Raw genomic sequence first — 18,655 nt, forward strand, 5'->3', positions numbered from 1 at the left:
GGGGTACAGTTCCACACACACTGACTCTCGCTGTGGTACAGTTGCACAAACACTGCCTCTCTCTGGGGCACAGTTCCATACACACTGACTCTCCCCGGGGTACAGTTACACACACACACCAACTCTCACTGGGGGGCAGTTCTACACACACCAACTCTCACTGGGGTACAGTACCACACAGACTGACTCTCACTAGGTTACGGCTTCCACAAACACTGACTCTCACTATGGTACAGTTCCACACACACTGACTCTCTCTGGGGCACAGTTCCATACACACTGACTCACCTGGCGTACTGTTCCACACACACTGACTCTCATTGTGGTACATTTCCACTCACACCAAATCTCACTAGGGTACGTGTTCCACTCACATGGATTCTAACTGGGGTACAATTCGACACACACTGACTGTCATTGGGGTATGTGTTCCACACACACTGACTCTCACTGGGGTACGGGTTCCATGAACACTGACTCTCACTGGGGTATGGGTACCACCCACACTGACTTTCACTGGGGTACAGTTCCATACACACTGACTGTCACTGGGATACAGTTCGAAACACACTTACTTTCATTTGGATACAGTTCCACACAAGCGGCCCTCACTGGGGTACAGATCCACACACACTGACTCTGGGGCACTGTTCCATTCACACTGATTCTCCCTGGGTTACAGTTCCACACACACTGACTCTCACTGGGGTAGAGTTCCACACACACCAACTCTCACTGGGTTACAGTTCAACTCACACCGATTCTCACTGGGTTACAGTTGCACACACATTGCCTCTCACTGGGGTACAGTTCCATTCACGCTGACTCTCACTAGTGTACGGGTTCCACACACACCAACTTTCACTGGGGTACGGGTTCCACACACTCTGACTCTCACTGGCGTACAGATCCCACACATGCTGTCTGACAAGGTACAATTCCACATATGCTTACTTTCACAGGCTACATTCCCACACACACTGACTCTAACTGGGGTACTGGTTCCACACACACTGACTCTCACTGGGATATGGATCCTGCACACACTGGCTCTCACTGTGATATGGTTCCACACACACTGACTCTCACTGTGGTACAGTTCCACACACAATGACTCTCTCTGGGGTTAAGATCCACACACACTGACCCTCACTGGGGTACAGTTACACACACCAACTCTCACTGGGGTACACTTCAACACACACGAACTCTCACTAGGGTACAAGTTCCACAAACACTGACTCTCACTGGGGTAAGGATTTTACACACACTGACTCTCACTGGGGTATGGATCCTACCCGCACTGACTCTCACTCTGGTACAGTTCCACACACACTGACTCTCCCCGGGGTACAGTTCCACACATCCTGACTCTCATTGTGTTGCAGTTCCACACACACCAACTCACACTGCGGTACAGTTCCACACACACCGACTCTCACTAGATTACGGGTTCCACACACACTGACTCTCTCTGGGGCACAGTTCCATACACACTAACTCTCCCTGGGGTACAGTTCCACACACACCAACTCTCACTGAGGTACAGTTTATCATAAACTGACTCTCACTGGGGTACTGGTCCCACACGCACTCTGTCTCACTGAGGTACATTTCCACTCACTGATTCTCACTGGGGCAAGAGTCACACACACTTAGTCTAACTGGGTGCAGGTTTCACAGGCGCTGACACACGCTGGGATACCTTCACTCACACATTGACTTTCACTGTGGTACAGTCCCACATCACAGGCTCTAACTGGGGTATGGGTTCCACACACAATGACTCTCATTGAGATACAGTTCCGCACACGCTGACCCTCACTGGTTACAGTTCCACACACACTGACACTCACTGGAGTACGGTCCCACACACACTGAATTTCACTGAGAACCCGTTCCACACACACTGACTCTTACTGTGATACAGTTCCACAAACACTGACTCTCATTGGGGTACAATTCCACACACACTGACACTCAATGCAGTACTGTTCCATACAAATTGAGACTCATTGGGGTAGAGTTCCACACACGCTGACTATCACTGTGATACAGTTCCACATACATTGCTTCTCACTGGGGTATAGTTCCACACACGCTGACTCTGGGGCACAGTTCCATACACACTGACTCTCCCTGGGTTACAGTTCCACATACACTGACTCTCACTGGGATACAGTTCCACTCACACCGACTCTCACTGGTGTACAGTTCCACTCACACCGACTCTCACTGGTGTACAGTTCCCCATACACTGACTCTCACTTTGGTACTCGTGCTACAAGCACTCTCTCTCACTGGGGTACAGTTCCACGCACACTGAATTTCATTGAGATCCCGTTCCACACACACTGACTCTCACTGTGATACAGTTCCACACACGCTGACTCTCACTGGGGTACAATTCCACACACACTGACACTCACTGCGGTACTGTTCCATACAAATTGAGACTCACTGGGGTAGAGTGCCACACACGCTGACTCTGTCTGAGGTTCAATTCCACACTGGCTGACTTTCACGGTGGTACATTCCCACACACACTGACTCTAACTGGTGTACGGGTTCGACACACACTGACTCTCATTGGGGTATGGATCCTGCACACACTGACACTCTAGGGGCACAGTTCCATACACACTGACTCTCTCTGGGGTACAGTTCCACACACACTGACTCTCACTGGGGTGCGGGTTCCTTAAACACTGAATCTCACTGGGGTACGGATTCCACACACACTGACTTTCACTGGGGTACAGTTACATACACACTGACTCTCACTGGGGTACAGTTTCATACACACTGACTCTCACTGGGGCTCATTTCTATGCACACTGACCCTCACTGGGGTACATTTCCACAAACACTGACTCTCACTGTGGTACAGTTCCACACACAATGACTCTCTCTGGGGCACAATTCCATACACACTGACTCTCCCTGGGGTTAAGATCCATACACACTGACTCTCACTGCGGTACAGTTCCACACACACTGACTCTCACTGTGGTACAGTTCCACACACGATGACTCTCTCTGGGGCACAGTTCCATACACACTGACTCTCCCTGGGTTTAAGATCCATTCACCCTGACCCTCACTGGGGTACAGTTCCACACACACTGACTCTCACTGTGGTATAGTTCCACACACAATGACTCTCTCTGGGGCACAGTTCCATACACACTGACTCTCCCTGGGGTTAAGATCCATATACACTGATTCTCACTGGGGTACAGTTCCACACACACCAACTCTCACTGGGGTACACTTCAAACACACCAACTCTCACTAGGGTACAAGTTCCACAAACACTGACTCTCTCTGGGGTACGGGTTCCACACACACTGACTCTCACTGGGGTTTGGATCCTACCCGCACTGACTCTCAATCTGGTACAGTTCCACACACACTGACTCTCTCTGGGGCACAGTTCCATACACACTGACTCTCACTGGGGTACAGTTCCAAACACATCTACTCTCAATGGGGTACTGTTCTACACACACTGACTCTCACTGGGGTACAGTTCCACACACACCAACTCTCACTGTGGTACAGTATATCATACACTGACTCTCACTGGGGTACTGGTCCCACACGCACTCTCTCTCACTGAGGTACATTTCCACACACTGATTCTCACTGGGGTAAGAGTCACACACACTTAGTCTAACTGGGTACAGGTTTCACAGATGCTGACACACGCTGGGATACATTCACTCGCACATTGACTTTCACTGTGGTACAGTCCCACATCACAGGCTCTAACTGTGGTACTAGTTCCACACACAATGACTCTCATTGAGATACAGTTCCGCACACGCTCACCCTCACTGGTTACAGTTCCACACACACTGACACTCACTGGGGTACAGTTCCACACACACTGAATTTCACTGAGATTAAGTTCCACACACACTGACTCTTGCTGTGATACAGTTCCACACACGCTGACTATCACTGTGATACAGTTCCACACACATTGCCTCTCACTGGGGTACAGTTCCACACACGCCGATTCTCACTGATATACGGGTTCCACACACACTACTCTCACTGGGGTACGGGTTCCACACACTCTGACTCTCACTGGGGTACAGTTCCACACACACTGAATCTCACTGGGGTATAGTTCCACACACGCTGACTCCCACTGAGATACAGTCCCGCACACACTGACTCTCAACGGGGTACAAATTCCCGAGCACTCACTCTTCTTGGTGTACAGTCCCACACACACACTGACTCTCACTGGGGTACAGTCCCACACACATTGATTCACACTGGGGTACCGCGTTCTATGTTCACTACGTCTAACTGGTGACTTGCGCTAAGTTTGAGCGGTAGCACCTAGTCCCACTGTGCTCTCCGGTCATGCTGTGTACCTGTGTGTTTGTAATGACAGTCTTGCTTGACCTTACCTGAGTCACAGGTAAATGTGCGGGAAGTGTCATCGGTGAAGATGAGAGCGACTGCCTGGCTCATCGTGTCCTTCGGTAAGCGTGTAATATTCTTCACATTGCTGATTTCTGTGACCTAAAAACATGGGGTGACAGGAGAATTTATCATTGGGAAGATGGGAATGGCAGAGAAAGTGTGGAACTTCTTTGAGCCTCTCTTCATGGAGAGGGGTGCACAAAACCTTCCAGTAATATTCGAGAAGCAATGGACAAGCAACACTGAAGAAGTGAAAACAAATAATATTGATAAGAATGGAGGGAGGGAGAAAATGGAGTACTACTGACCCGTTAGTCTGACATCAACAGTAGGGGAACATGCTAGATTATATTATAAAGCATGTGATAACAGGGCACTTAGAAAATAATGGAGACTGGCCAGAGTCCACAGGAATTTATGAAAGGGAAGTTACGTTTAACAAGCCTGTTGGAGTTTTTTGAGCATGTTACTCACAGGGCAGATAACGGGGAACCAGTGGATGTGGTGTATTTGGATTTTCAGAAGGCTTTCAATAAGGATGTTAGTAAACAAAATTAGAGCGCATGGGCTTGGGAGTAACAAATGTGTATGGATTGAGAACTGGTTAATGGACAGAAAACAGCGAGTCGGAATAAATCGGTCATTTTCGGAAGGGAAGGTTGTGACTATTGGGGTACCACAAAGATCAGTGCTCGGCACACAAAACTAGGCAAGAATGAGAGTTGTGAGGAGGATGCAAGGAGGCTTCAAGGTGATTTAGACAGGCTAAGTGAATGGGCAAGAACATGGCAGTTGGATTATAATGTGGAAAACTGTGAAGTTATCCACTCTGGTAGAAAAAAACCGAAAGGCAGAGTATTTCTTTATGGTGAGAGATTGGGAAGTATTGATGTCCAAAGGGACCTGGGTGGCCTTGTTCATGAATCACTGAAAGCTAACATGCAGGTGCAGCAGGTAATTAGGGAGGTGAATGGTATGTTGCCCTTAATCACAAGGGGATTTGAGTACAAGAGTAAAGATGTCCTGGTGCAGTTGTATAGAGCCTTGGTGAGACTGTACCTGGAGCATTGTGCACAGTTTTGGTCTCCTTGTCTAAGGAAGGATACACTTGCCATGGAGAGAGTGCAGCTGAGGTTCATCAGACTGATCCCTGGGATGGCAGGATTGTCCTGTAGGAGTGATTGAGGAAGCTGGCCAAGAGTTTTGAAGAATGAGAAATGATCTCATTGAGGCAAAATTCTTCCAGGGCTCAACAGGGTAGATGCTGGAAGGTGAGAAGGAGAGAAGGAGTTGGGGATAGGTGTATAGAGTTGGGTACAGGTGAGAAAGAGCGTGGGACACCTCTCATTCTTCTGAACAGAATAGAGGACCAGTCTCTTCAATCTCTCTTGTTAGGATAATCAGGAATCAGTCTGGCGGTGGGAGAGACTGAGAGACACAAAGAGAGAAAGAGACACAGTTAGAGAGACAGAGGCAGAGATAAAGGCAGAGAGAAGGAGAGAAAGAGAAAAAGAATGAGAGAGAGAAAGAGAGACAGAGAGAGGGAGGCAGAGAGATCAGAGAGAAAGACATAGACAGAGAGAGAAAGAGAGGGAACAGGGTTTTGTAGTTCACACTGAAGTCCTGATTTTGGAATGGGGTCTGTGTTGTTGACATGCACAGGTGGACAGAAGGTGGATGCTCCACCAGCCTTACCACGTCAGGAGCCAATCCCAGGGCTGCCGCTGAGGGAGTCATCCAGTTACTGTGGTGGACGAGTCATAGTGCCAGATGCTTACACCCAGCTGTGATATGAAGAGACACCTGGGCAGCGATTCGCCAGCTACAAGCTAGAAGCAGGAAGGATGGGGGCACAGGTGAGTAGGTGTGAGGACACAGGTGAGTAGATGTGAGGACACAGGTGAGATGGAGTGGGGGGCAGGTGAGTAAGTGTGAGGACACAGGTGAGATGGAGTGAGGGGGGCAGGTGAGTCAGTGTGAGGACACAGGTGAGATGGAGTGAGGGGGCAGGTGAGTAGGTGTGAGGACACAGGCGAGATAGAGTGAGGGAGGCAGGTGAGTCAGTGTGACGACACAGGCGAGATAAAGTGAGGGGGGCAGGTGAGTCAGTGTGACGACACAGGCGAGATAGAGTGAGGGGGGCAGATGAGTCAGTGTGCGGACACAGGCGAGATGGAGTGAGGGGGGCAGGCGAGTAAGTGTGAGGACAGAGGTGAGAAAGAGTAAGGGGAGCAGGTGAGTAGGTGTGAGGACACAGGTGAGATGGAGTGAGAGGAGCAGGTGAGTTGGTGTGAGGACACAGGCGAGATGGAGTGAGGGGGGCAGGTGAGTCAGTGTGAGGACACAGGTGAGATGGAGTGAGGGGGGCAGGTGAGTTGGTGTGAGGACACAGGTGAGATGGAGTGAGGGGGGCAGGTGAGTAGGTGTGAGGACACAGGCGAGATGGAGTGAAGGGGGCAGGTGAGTAGGTGTGAGGACAGAGGTGAGATGGATTGAAGGGGGCAGGTGAGTAGGTGTGAGGACAGAGGTGAGATGGATTGAGGGGGGCAGGTGAGTAGGTGTGAGGACACAGGCGAGATGGAGTGAGGGGGGCAGGTGAGTAGGTGTGAGGACACAGGTGAGATGGAGTGAGGGGGGCAGGTGAGTCGGTGTGAGGACACAGGCGAGATGGAGTGAGGGGGGCAGGTGAGTAGGTGTGAGGACACAGGTGAGATGGAGTGAGGGGAGCAGGTGAGTTGGTGTGAGGACACAGGTGAGATGGAGTGAGGGGGGCAGGTGAGTTGGTGTGAGGACACAGGTGATATGGAGTGAGAGGGGCAGGTGAGTAGGTGTGAGGACACAGGCGAGATGGATTGAGGGGGGCAGGTGAGTAGGTATGAGGACACAGGCGAGATGGAGTGAGGGGGGCAGGTGAGTAGGTGTGAGGACACAGGCGAGATGGATTGAGGGGGGCAGGTGAGTAGGTATGAGGACACAGGCGAGATGGAGTGAGGGGGGCAGGTGAGTAGGTGTGAGGACACAGGCGAGATGGAGTGAGCGGGGTTGGTGAGTAGGTGTGAGGACACAGGCGAGATGGAGTGGGGGGGGCAGGTGAGTCGGTGTGAGGACACAGTCGAGATGGAGAGAGGGGGGCTGGTGAGTAGGTGTGAGGACACAGGCGAGATGGAGTGAGAGGGGTTGGTGAGTAGGTGTGAGGACACAGGTGAGTAGGAGTGGGGGACAGCTGAGAAGGAGTGAGGGACAGGTGAGATGGAGTGGGGGGTAGGTGAGTCGGTGTGAGGACACAGGTGAGTAGGAGTGGGGGACAGGTGAGAAAGAGTGAGGGACAGGTGAGAAAGAGTGAGGGACAGGTGAGATGGAGTGGGGGACAGGTGAGAAGGAGTGAGTGCACTGGTGAGAAAGAGTGGGACACAGGAATGAGAAGACAGGTAAGAAAGAATGAGGGACAGGTCAGAAGGATTGGGGGAAGGTGAGGAGGAGTGGAGGGATAGGTGAGAAAGCATAGGGGAATAGTGAGAGGACAGGTGAGAAGGAGTATGGGCAGAGGTGAGGTAGACTGAGGAGACAGGTGAGAGGGAATTGGGGAACAGGCGAGAGGTAGTGGGAAACAGGTGAGAAGGAATGGATGACAGTTGAGATGAGTGAGGGGACAGGTGAGAAGGGGTGTCAAAATGGGTGAGAAGGGGTGGGGGGGACAGGTGAGAACATAAGAACTAAGAGCAGGATTAGGCAATTCAGCCCCTCGTGCCTGCCTCGCCATTCAATATGATCGTGGCTGATCTCATTTTGGCCTCAACTCCAATTTCCCGCCCTCTCCCCATAACCTTTCAACCCATTACTAATTAAAACTCTGTCTAACTCCTCCTTAAATTTACTCAGCATCTCGGCATCCACTGCACTCTGAGGTAGTGAATTCCACAGATTCACAACCCTTTGAGAAAAGTAATTCCTCCTCATCTCTGATTTAAATCGACCACTCCTTAGACTAAAACTATGGCCTCTCGTTCTAGAATGCCCCACAAGGGGAAACATCTCCACGTCTACTTTGTCTATCCCCTTTAGCATCTTATATACCTCAATTAGATCTCCTCTCATCCTTCTAAACTCTAGTGAGTATAGGCCTAAACTGCTCAATCTCTCCTCATCAGACAAGCCCCGCATCTCTGGAATCAATCTAGTGAACCTCTTCTGAACTGCCTCGAGTGCAGCTACATCCTTCTTCAAGTAAGGGGGCCAAAACTGTGCACAGTGCTCCAGGTGCGGTCTCACCAATGCCTTGTACAGTTGCAACAACACTTCCCTATTTTTATACTCTATTCCTTTAGCAATAAACGCCAAAATTCCATTTGCCTTCCTTATTACCTGCTGTACCTGCATACTAGCTTTCAGCAATTCATGCACGAGGACACCCAGGTCCCACTGCACTGAAGCATTCTGAAATTTCTCTCCATTTAAATAAGTCGCCTTTTTATCCTTCCAACCAAAATGGATAACCTCACACTTATCCACGTTAAACTCCATCTGCCAAATTTTGGCCTATTCACCTAACCTGTCCATGTTAATTTGTATATTTATTTATTTCTTCATTGGAACTTACTTTCCCACTTATTTTGGTGTCATCTGCAAATTTAGCTATAGTACCTTCGATCTCTGAATCCAAGTCATTAATACAGATTGTAAATAGCTGGGGCCCAAGGACCGAACCCTGTGGCACCCCATCGGTTACAGCTTGCCATCCTGAAAAGGACCCATTTATCCCAACTCTCTGCTTTCTGTTGGTTAGCCAATCCTCTATCCAAGCTAATATATTACCCTTAACTCCATGTGATCTTATCCTGTGTATTAATCTTTTGTGTGGCACCTTATCAAAGGTCTTCTGGAAGTCCAGATATACTACATCTATAGGATCCCCATTATCCACTTTGCTTGTCACATCTTCAAAGAATTCTAGCAAGTTAGTAGTCAAAAATGATTTACTCTTCATAAAACCATTCTCACTCTGATGGATTACATTTTGACTTTCCAAATACCCCATTATTACTTCCTTAATAATGGATTCCAACAATTTCCCAATGACAGACGTTAAATTAACTGGTCTATAGTTTCCTACTTTCTGCCTCCCCCCTTTTTGAATAAGGGCATTATATTAGCATTTTTCCAATCCATTGGAACATTTCCAGAATCCAAGGAATTTTGGAATATTATAGCCAATGCATCCACTATCCCTGCTGCCACTTCCTTTAAGACCCTGGGAAGGAGTGGGGGGACACCTGAGAAGGAGTGGGGGGACAGGTCAGAAGGAGTAGAGGGGACAGGTGAGAAGGAGTAGGGGGACAAGTCAGAAGCAGTGGGGAAGAGGTCTTAAAGAATGGGAGACAGATAAGAAGGAATGGAGACAGATGAGATGAAGTGAGCGGACAAGGAAGAAAGAGTGGGGGACAGATGAGATAAGTGAGGGGAGAGGTAAGAATGCATGTCAGGATGGTTGAGAAGGAGTGAGGGGACAGGTGACAAGGAGACAGGGGGTCAGGTGAGATGGAATGGGAGGCAGGTGAGATGGACTGGGGAGTGCAGATGAGAAGGCGTGTGGGCATAGGCAGGAAGGAGTGAGGGGACAGCTGAGAAAGAGTTGGGGGACAACTGAGAAAATGTGGGGGACAGGTGAGACAGTGTGAGGGACAGGTGAGACAGTGTAGGGACAGGTGAGACAGTGTAGGGACAGGTGAGAAAGTGTGAGGGACGGGTGAGAAAGTGTGGGGACAGGTGAGAAAGAGTGAGGGACAGGTGAGAAAGTGTGGGGACAGGTGAAAAAGTGTGAGGGACAGGTGAGAAGGAGTGTTGGGCGGGGAGATGGGGTGAGGGAACAGGTGAGAATGATGGAGAGCACAGTTGAGAAGGAGTGGGGGGACCGTTGAGAAGATGAGGGGATAAGTGAGAAAGGATGAGGGACAGGTGAGAAGGGGGATGCAATGTGTACAGGCTGGATGAGTTGCACCTAAACAGAGCCTGCATCAATTTTCTTCAGAAGTGTTTTGGTTGTGTTATTGTGGAGGGTTTAAATTAACTCGGCAGGGTGTGGGAATCTGGAGATATCATCAGAGATGAATGCCAAGTTGCACAGAATAATGGGAGAGATAGACAGTGTTAGGCCAAGGAGCAATATATTAATAGTTGGGTTCAGTGTAAGGTGTAAGTCACAGAGTGTAAACTAGAATTACTGTGCATATATGTGAATGGTTGAAGAGTGGAGGAGTGATGTAGCAATATTGATTAAGGAGAGCTTTGCAGTGCAAGAGCGAAAGGATATCCCAGGGGGGGGTCAAGGGCAGAATCGATCTGGCTAGCGATCAGATACAAAAAGGGGAAATTACATTGCTTGGTGTAGTCTACTGGCCACCCAACTAGTGGAAGGATGTAGAGGAACAAATTTGCAAGGAAATTGCAGAGAGGTGTAAACATTATACAGTAGTTATAATGGAGGACTTTACATATTACTATCCCAGTCTATGTCCAGATAATTAAAGGGCAGAGAGGGGCAGGGGTTCCTAGTTCCTAGTGTGTGTTCAGGAAGCCACTGGTGTGTGGCTCAGTGTCAGGGTCAGTGTGAGGGTTGGTGTGAGGGTCAGTGTGTGGGTCAGTGTGTGAGTCAGTATGAGGGTCAGTGCATGGGTCAGAGCGTGGGTCAGTGTGAGGTTCAGTTTGTGGGTCAGTGCATGGGTCAGTGTCAAGGTCAGTGCGTGAGTCAGTGTGTGGGTCAGTGTGAGGGCCAGTGTATGGCTCAGTATGAGGGTCAGTGTGAGAGTCATTGTGAGGGTCAGTGTGTGGGTCAGTGTGAGGGTCACTAGCGAGCATCCATAAGAGGGTGAGTGTGTGGGTGAGTGGGAGGTGAGTGTGGCAGTGAGTAAGGGGCTGAGTTTCAGGGTCAGTGTGTGGGTCAGTGTGAGGGTCACTGTGTGGGTCAATGTGTGAATCAGTGTGTGGGTCAGTGTGAGGGTCACTGTGTGGGTCACTGTGTGAGTCAGTGTGTGGGTCAGTGTGTGGGTCGATGTGAGGGTCAGTGTGAGGGTCACTGTGTGGGTCACTGTGTGAGTCAGTGTTTGGGTCAGTGTGAGGGTTGGTGTGAGGGTCGGTGTGAGGGTCAGTGTGAGGGTCACTGTGTGGGTCACTGTGTGAGTCAGTGTTTGGGTCAGTGTGAGGGTCGGTATGAGGGTCGGTGTGAGGGTCAGTGTGTGGGTCAGTGTGAGGGTCAGTGTGTGGGTCGGTGTGAGGGTCGGTGTGAGGGTCGGTGTGAGGGTCAGTGTGAAGATCAATTTGTGTGTTTGTGTGAGGGTCAGTGTGAGGGTCACTAGTGAGCATCTGTGAGAGGGTGGGTGTGAGGGTGAGTGGGAGGTGAGTGTGGCAGTGAGTAAAGGGCTGAGTTTCAGAGTTAGTGTGTGGGTCAGTGTGAGGGTCAATGTGAGGGTCACTGTGTGGGTCACTGTGTGAGTCAGTGTGAGGGTCGGTGTGAGTGTCGGTGTGAGGGTCGGTGTGAGGGTCGGTGTGAGGGTCGGTGTGAAGGTCAGCTTGTGTGTCTGTGTGAGGGTCAGTGTGAGGGTTAGTGTAGGTTCAGTGTGAGGGTCACTAGTGAGCATCTGTGAGAGGGTAGGTGTGAGGGTGAGTGGGAGGTGAGTGTGGCAGTGAGTAAGGGGCTGAGTTTCAGGGTTAGTGTGTGGGTCAGTGTGAGGGTCAACGTGAGGGTCAGTTTTATAGTCTGTGTGAGGGTCAGTGTGTGGGTCGGTGTGAGGGTCGGCATGTGGGTCGGTGTTATAGTCTGTGTGAGGGTCAGTGTGTGGGTCGGTGTGAGGGTCGGCGTGTGGGTCGGTGTTATAGTCTGTGTGAGGGTCAGTGTGTGGGTCGGTGTGAGGGTCGGCATGTGGGTCGGTGCGTGGATCGGTGTGTGTGTCAATTTGTGTGTCAGTGTGAGGGTCAGTGTGCGGGTCAGTGTCTGTGGGTCAGTGTGTGGGTCAGTGTGTGGGTTGGTATGAGTGTCAGTGTGTGGGTCAGTGTGAGGGTCAGTGTGAGGGTCAATTTGTGTGTCAGTGTGAGGGTCAGTGTGAGGGTCTGTGTGTGGGTCAGTGTGTGGGTCAGTGTGTGGTTGGTATGAGAGTCAGTGTGTGGGTCAGTGTGAGGGTCAATTTGTGTGTCAGTGCGTGGGTCAGTGTGTGGGTCAGTGTGTGGTTGGTATGAGAGTCAGTGTGTGGGTCAGTGTGAGGGTCAATTTGTGTGTCAGTGTGTGGGTCAGTGTGAAGGTTAGTGTGAGGGTCAGTGTGTGTGGGTCAGTGTGTGGGTTGGTATGAGCGTCAGCGTGTGGGTCAGTGTGAGGATCAATTTGTGGGTCAGTGTGTGGGTCAGTGTGAAGGTTAGTATGAGGGTCTATGGGTCACCCTGGCCTTTACCTTGGGACTCCCTCTGAGATTGGCTGTTTTCTCGTCTGGATATTTCTCTAGTCTTCGGTGTCCTTTGCTTGATGATTTTTTAAAGATGAGCCAACACCGTCGGTAGATCTAAAAGGAGAACCAAAGAGTGTGAGGGAACATCAATAAGGAGCTGATCCTCTCAACTCAGCACAGGGTATACACAGAGAACATGTCTCAGTCCAAAACAGATTCAACTCAAAGATCCGGCTCAGGGTGGAAATGACCTTACAGCCTCTTCACCCCAATTCCTATGCCTGGTCTTGCTGGACTGGCTGAGAGCGTCAACCTGAGTGAGTGTGTGACCACGTGGGTGTGTAAATGTGCATGTGAGAGTGCTAGTATGATTATGAATTCGTGATATATAAGAATCAAAAGGCAGACTATTATTTAAATGGAGAGAGGCTCCAAAAAAAGTGCAACACAGAGGGATCTGGTTGCTCTTGTGCATGAAACATAAAATGTTAGCATGCAGGTGCAGCAAGTAATTAAGGCGGCAAATGGGATTTTGGTCTGTATTGCTAGGGGGTTGGAGTTTAAAAAAAGCAAGTCTTGTTAAAACTGTACAGCGTGTTGGTGAGGCCGCACCTGGAGCACTGTGTGCAGTTTTGGTCCCTGTATTTAAGCAAGGCTATACTGGCATTGGAAGCAATTCAAAAGAGATTCACTAGGCTGATTCAAGAATGGCTAAACATCAGAGTTTAGATGAATGAGGGGTGATCTTATTGAAACTTACAAGATTCTGAGGGGGCTTGACAGGGTAGATGTTGAGAAGATGTTTTCACTAGCGAGGGAATCTCGAACTAGAGGACATAATTACAGAATAAGGGGGCAGTCATTTAAAACTGAGACGTGAAGGAATTTCTTCTCTCAGAGGGTAATGAATGCCTGGAATTCTCTCATTTTCAGACAGCATGTCACAGGAGGGAAAATGGGCAGAACACTCAAAAAGAAAAACGTTTTTAAAAAATGGAGTCCATGAAGTTGAAGACTGACAAGACACTGAGATGCCCTTCTTGGGAGAGATTAAAGAATTATTGGAAATTATTGGAGTGCAGAGATCCTGATAGAAGGTCACAAGACACACTTTAAACTAGATACTGGAGCAGCAGTTTCAGTTCTTTCAGATACCGAACCATGGTTAAACATCCTACAAAAAGCTACACGGACCAGGAGGAACAGATTCGAATGTTCTGGGGAACTAACAGCTACTTTAAAACACAGAGAGAAAATGCTTAGTGAAGTACTGTACACAGCTCAAGATCAGAGTTGTTCACTGTTAAGCAGAGAGTCATGTATAGAATTGAATCCAAGCACAGAATATGATGAATAAAGAATGGGGAATGTCAATTGGGAGACTTCAGAATAGAATTCCTGAAGTTGTTGACAGGATTGGGAAAATTGAGAACAGCGCATAGTATCACATCAAGCTCCGAAGTGAAACCAATATCCTTATTTCCACCCAGAAAGGCTGCACACCCATTACTTCCAAAGGCAAAGAAAGAGATTGACTCAGATCTCAGTAAGACATGGAATAATTTCACTTGTAAATGATCCAACGAGTTGGTGCTCGGGAATGGTTAGGGTTCCAAAGCCAAATGGCTCCATTAGAATATGCATGGATCTCACAAATAAATAAAGTTGTGGAAAGAGACGTGCATCCAATGGAATGAGTGGATGAAAGTTTAGCTATATTAGGGAAGAGCTCAATATTCTCTAAATTAGACACTAACAGTGGATTTTGGCAAAAGCACTAGGAGACCAGTCTGAGCTTTTCATGCCGTTCAGAGCGCCATTTGGAAGATTCTGTTTTAACAGATTACCCTTAACTGATTAATATTTGAACTAGAGATCATTCAACAAATACTATCAAATCTTTTAGAAGGCTTACACGGAGTTGTTTGTCACATGGATGACCTATAGAGACATGGCTGAGCTGAGCATGACATGGGACTGAGAGCAACGCTGAGAAAACTACAAGAGGCAGGATTGACATTCAACAGCAAGGAGGGTATTTCACCACCAACAATCGGGTTTCTTGGTCACATAGAGAGTGCATCAGGAATAAAGGATGGTCCACTGAAGAGCAGAGTCATTAAAGAATTTCCAGCTCCAAGGGCACTACAGAGACACAAAGGTTCACTGGAATGGTGAATCAAGTAACAAAAATTCTTTAAAAATAGTGGAGTTCAACAAGTTGTTACAACAGGACAAGGAATGGTGTTGGGAAGAGGCACATCAGAAATCATTACAGAAAATCAAGGATAGGTTAAGGTCATCAGAGATATTAGCACCTTATGTTCTGGAGTTACCTACAATTATCACAGCAGACACATTGTCTATTAGTATGGGGGCAGTACTTTTTTCTTTATTCATTCACTAGATGTGACCTTTGCTGGCTGAGCCAGCATTTATTGCCCATCCCTAGCTGCCCTTCAGAAGGTGGTGGTGAGCTGCCTTCTTGAACCACTGCAGTCCATGTGCTATAGGTACACCCACAGTGCTGTTACGAAGAGAGTTCCAGGATTTTGACCCAGTGACGGTGAAGGAACGGCGATATATTTCCAAGTCAGGATGGTGAGTGGCCTGTAGGGGAACTTCCAGGTGGTGGTGTTCCCAAGTGTCTGCTGCCCTTGGCCTTCTAGATGGTAGTGGTCGTGGGTTTGGAAAGTGCTGTCGAAGGTGCCTTGGTGGATTCCTGCAGTGCATCCTGTACGTGGTACACAGTGCTGCTACTGTGCGTCAGTGGTAGAGGGAATGAATGTTTGTGTCAATCAATTAGGCTACCTTGCCCTGGATGGTGTCAAGCTTCTTGGGTGTTGTTGGAACTGCACTCATCTAGGCAAGTGGGGAGTAATCCATCATGCTCCTGACTAGTGCCTTGTAGATGGTGGACAGGCTTTGGAGATCAGGAGGTGAGTTACTCACCACAGGATTCCTAGCCTCTGACCTGCTCTTATAGCCATAGTATTTATATGGCTAGTCCAGTTCAGTTTCTGGTCAATGGTAACTCCCAGGATGTTGATAGTGGGGGATTCAATGACGGTAATGCCATTGAACGTCAAGGAGCACTGGTTAGTTTCTCTCTTGTTGGACGGGTCGTTGCCTGGCACTTGTGTGGCATAAGTGTTACTTGCCACTTGCCAGCCCAAGCCTGGATTATGTCCAGGTCTTGCTGCATTTGGACATTGACTGAATAGCTCCCCCATCAATGCTAGCTAGCAACATAAAGACAGGTAGGAACAGCTTCTATAGATATTTAAATAAGAAAAGAGTTAACAAAGTGACCGTTGGTCCTATAGAAAGTGCGTCTGGGGAATTGATAATGGAAAGTAGGGAGATGGCGGATGAATTAAACAGGTATTTTGCTTCGGTCTTCACTATAGAGGACACAAGTAACACCCTGGAATTAGCTTAAATCAGGAAATGGAAGGGAGGGAGGAACTTGGGAAAGTTATAATCACCAGTTATAAACAAATTGTTGGAGCTGCAGGCTGACAAATCCCCAGGTCCAGATGAACTTCACCCTAAGGTCTTGAAAGAAATGCCTAGTGAGATAGTTGATGCACTGATTTTAATTTTCCAAAGTTCCCTAGATTCAGAGAAAGTTCCACTAGATTTGAAAATAGCAAATGTAACTTTATTCAAAAAGGGAGGGAGACAGGAAGCAGGAAACTATAGGCCAGTTAGCCTAACATCTGTAATGTTAGAAGCTGTTATTAAAGATGTTATAGCAGGGCACTTAGAAAAATTCACGGCAATCAGGCAGAGCCAACATGGTTTTTTGAAAGGGGAATTATGGGGAGAATTAGCGAATGAGGCTAATTAAGGCCCGCCCAGTGTAATGCGCACCCAGAAGCGCTGAGCACTCCCACTGCGGGCGGGGGTGGAGGAGGATGAGTCAGGGCCTGCACTCTTTTGCCTCAGGGAGATTAATTTAATAATGAAACATTGCCAAAAAGAGAAAAAAATATGAGCCGGGTCATGTTTATGTATTTTAATAAAATGTTTTATTTAATTTATAAACACTTCATGGAACCTCATCCTGCCCGTGGATGAGGTTTCATGAGAAATGCGAAGGCCGCCTGGGCTTTTTGCCTGTCCAACAACCTTCAGGTTGGACAGTCAGCCATGACAATCATTTTAATGAGGTAATTAAGGGCCTTAACAGGCCTTTGCCAGGTCGGCGGGTATGCAGCCGACTCCGGTGCATGCCCGCCAACCTGAAGATCGGAATGACATGTGATGACGCTGGGACACATGCCTGACATCACCGCCCGTCATTTTACGCGTCGGCTTGCGGGGCCTGTAGATTCCCGGTAGATTCAGGTCTATGTTTAACCAATTTATTGAAGTTCTTTGAAGGAGTCACATGCGCCATGGATAAGGGGGAACCAGTGGATGTACTTTACTTAGATTTCCAGAAGGCATTTGATAGAGTGCTTCATCAAAGGCTATTGCAGAAAATAAAAGCTCATGGCATAGGGGGTAACATGCTAGCATGGATAGAAGATTGACTAGCTAACAGGAAGCAGAGATTTGGCATAAATGGGTATTTTTCTGGTTGACAGGGTATGACGAGTGGTGTGCCACAGGGATCAGTGCAGGGGCCTCAACTTTTTACAATTTATTTAAATAACTTGGAAGAAGGGACCAAAGGAATGGTTGCTAAATTTGCTGATGACACAAAAATAGGTAGGAAAGTAAATTGTGAAGAGGATATAAGGAGGCTACAGAGTGACATAGGTTAAGTGAGTGGGCAATGGTCTGCCAAATGGAGTATAATGTGGGCAATTGTGAAATTGCCCAATTTGGCAGGAAGAATAAAAAAGAAGTTTATCTAAATGGTGAGAGATTACAGAGCTCTGAGATTCAGAGGGATCTGGGTGTCCTATTTGCAGGAATCACAAAAGGCTAGTATGCAGGTAGAGCAGGTAATTAGGAAAGCTAATAGAATGTTATCATTTATTGTGAGGGGAATTAATTACAAAAATACAGAGGTTATGCTTCAGTTGTACAGGGCATTGTTGAGATCACATCTGGAGTACTGTGTACAGTACTGGTCTCCTTTTTTAAAGAAAGATGTAAATGTATTAGAAGCAGTTCAGAGGTTTACTAGACTAATACCAGTAATGGGTGGGTTGTCTTATGAGGAAAGGCTGGGCAGGTTAGGCTTGTATCCACTCGAATTTAGAAGTGTAAGAGGTGATTTAATTGAATCCTTTAAGACTCTGAGGGATCTTGACAGGGTGGATGTGGAGAGGATGTTTCCTCTTGTGGGACAATCTAGAACTAGGGGTCACTGTTTAAAAATAAGCGGTCGCTCATTTAAGACAGAGAAGAGGAGAATTTGTTTTTCTCAGAAGGTTGTGAGTCTTTGGAACTCTCTTCCTCGAAAGGCAGTGAAAGCAGAGTCTTCGAATATTTTTAAGGCAGAGCTGGATAGATTCTTGATTAACAAGGGGGTGAAAGGTTATTGGGGGTAGGCAGGAATGTGAGGTTGCGGTTACATTCATTATTGAATGGCAGAGCAGGCTCAAGGGGCCGAGTGGCCTACTCCTGCTCCTAATTCATATGGTCTTATTGAGGATGTGGATATTTGTGGAGCCTCCTCCTCCAGTGAGTTATTTAATTGTCCACCACAATTCACGACTGGATGTGGCAGGATTGCAGAGCTTAGATCTGATCCATTGGTTGTGGGATCGCTTAGCTCTGTCTATCACTTTCTGCTTATGCTGTTTGGGATCCAAGTAGTCCTG

General features: G+C 48.1%; 1 protein-coding gene across 1 annotated transcript in view; it reads right to left on the minus strand.

Moving 5' to 3' along the window:
- The window catches only part of LOC121280021 (docking protein 4-like), a 117,612-nt gene that overhangs the window by 61,833 nt on the left and 37,124 nt on the right, over positions 1 to 18,655 (minus strand). The window contains exons 2-3 of the mRNA XM_041191650.1: positions 12,879 to 12,986; positions 4,428 to 4,542 (exon numbers count right to left, since the gene is read on the minus strand). Coding sequence (XP_041047584.1) covers positions 4,428 to 4,542; positions 12,879 to 12,986 — 223 coding nt within the window. The remainder of the gene's footprint in view (positions 1 to 4,427; positions 4,543 to 12,878; positions 12,987 to 18,655) is intronic.

Source organism: Carcharodon carcharias, chromosome 7 (assembly GCF_017639515.1).
Source record: "Carcharodon carcharias isolate sCarCar2 chromosome 7, sCarCar2.pri, whole genome shotgun sequence".
Classification (NCBI taxonomy): domain Eukaryota; kingdom Metazoa; phylum Chordata; class Chondrichthyes; order Lamniformes; family Lamnidae; genus Carcharodon; species Carcharodon carcharias.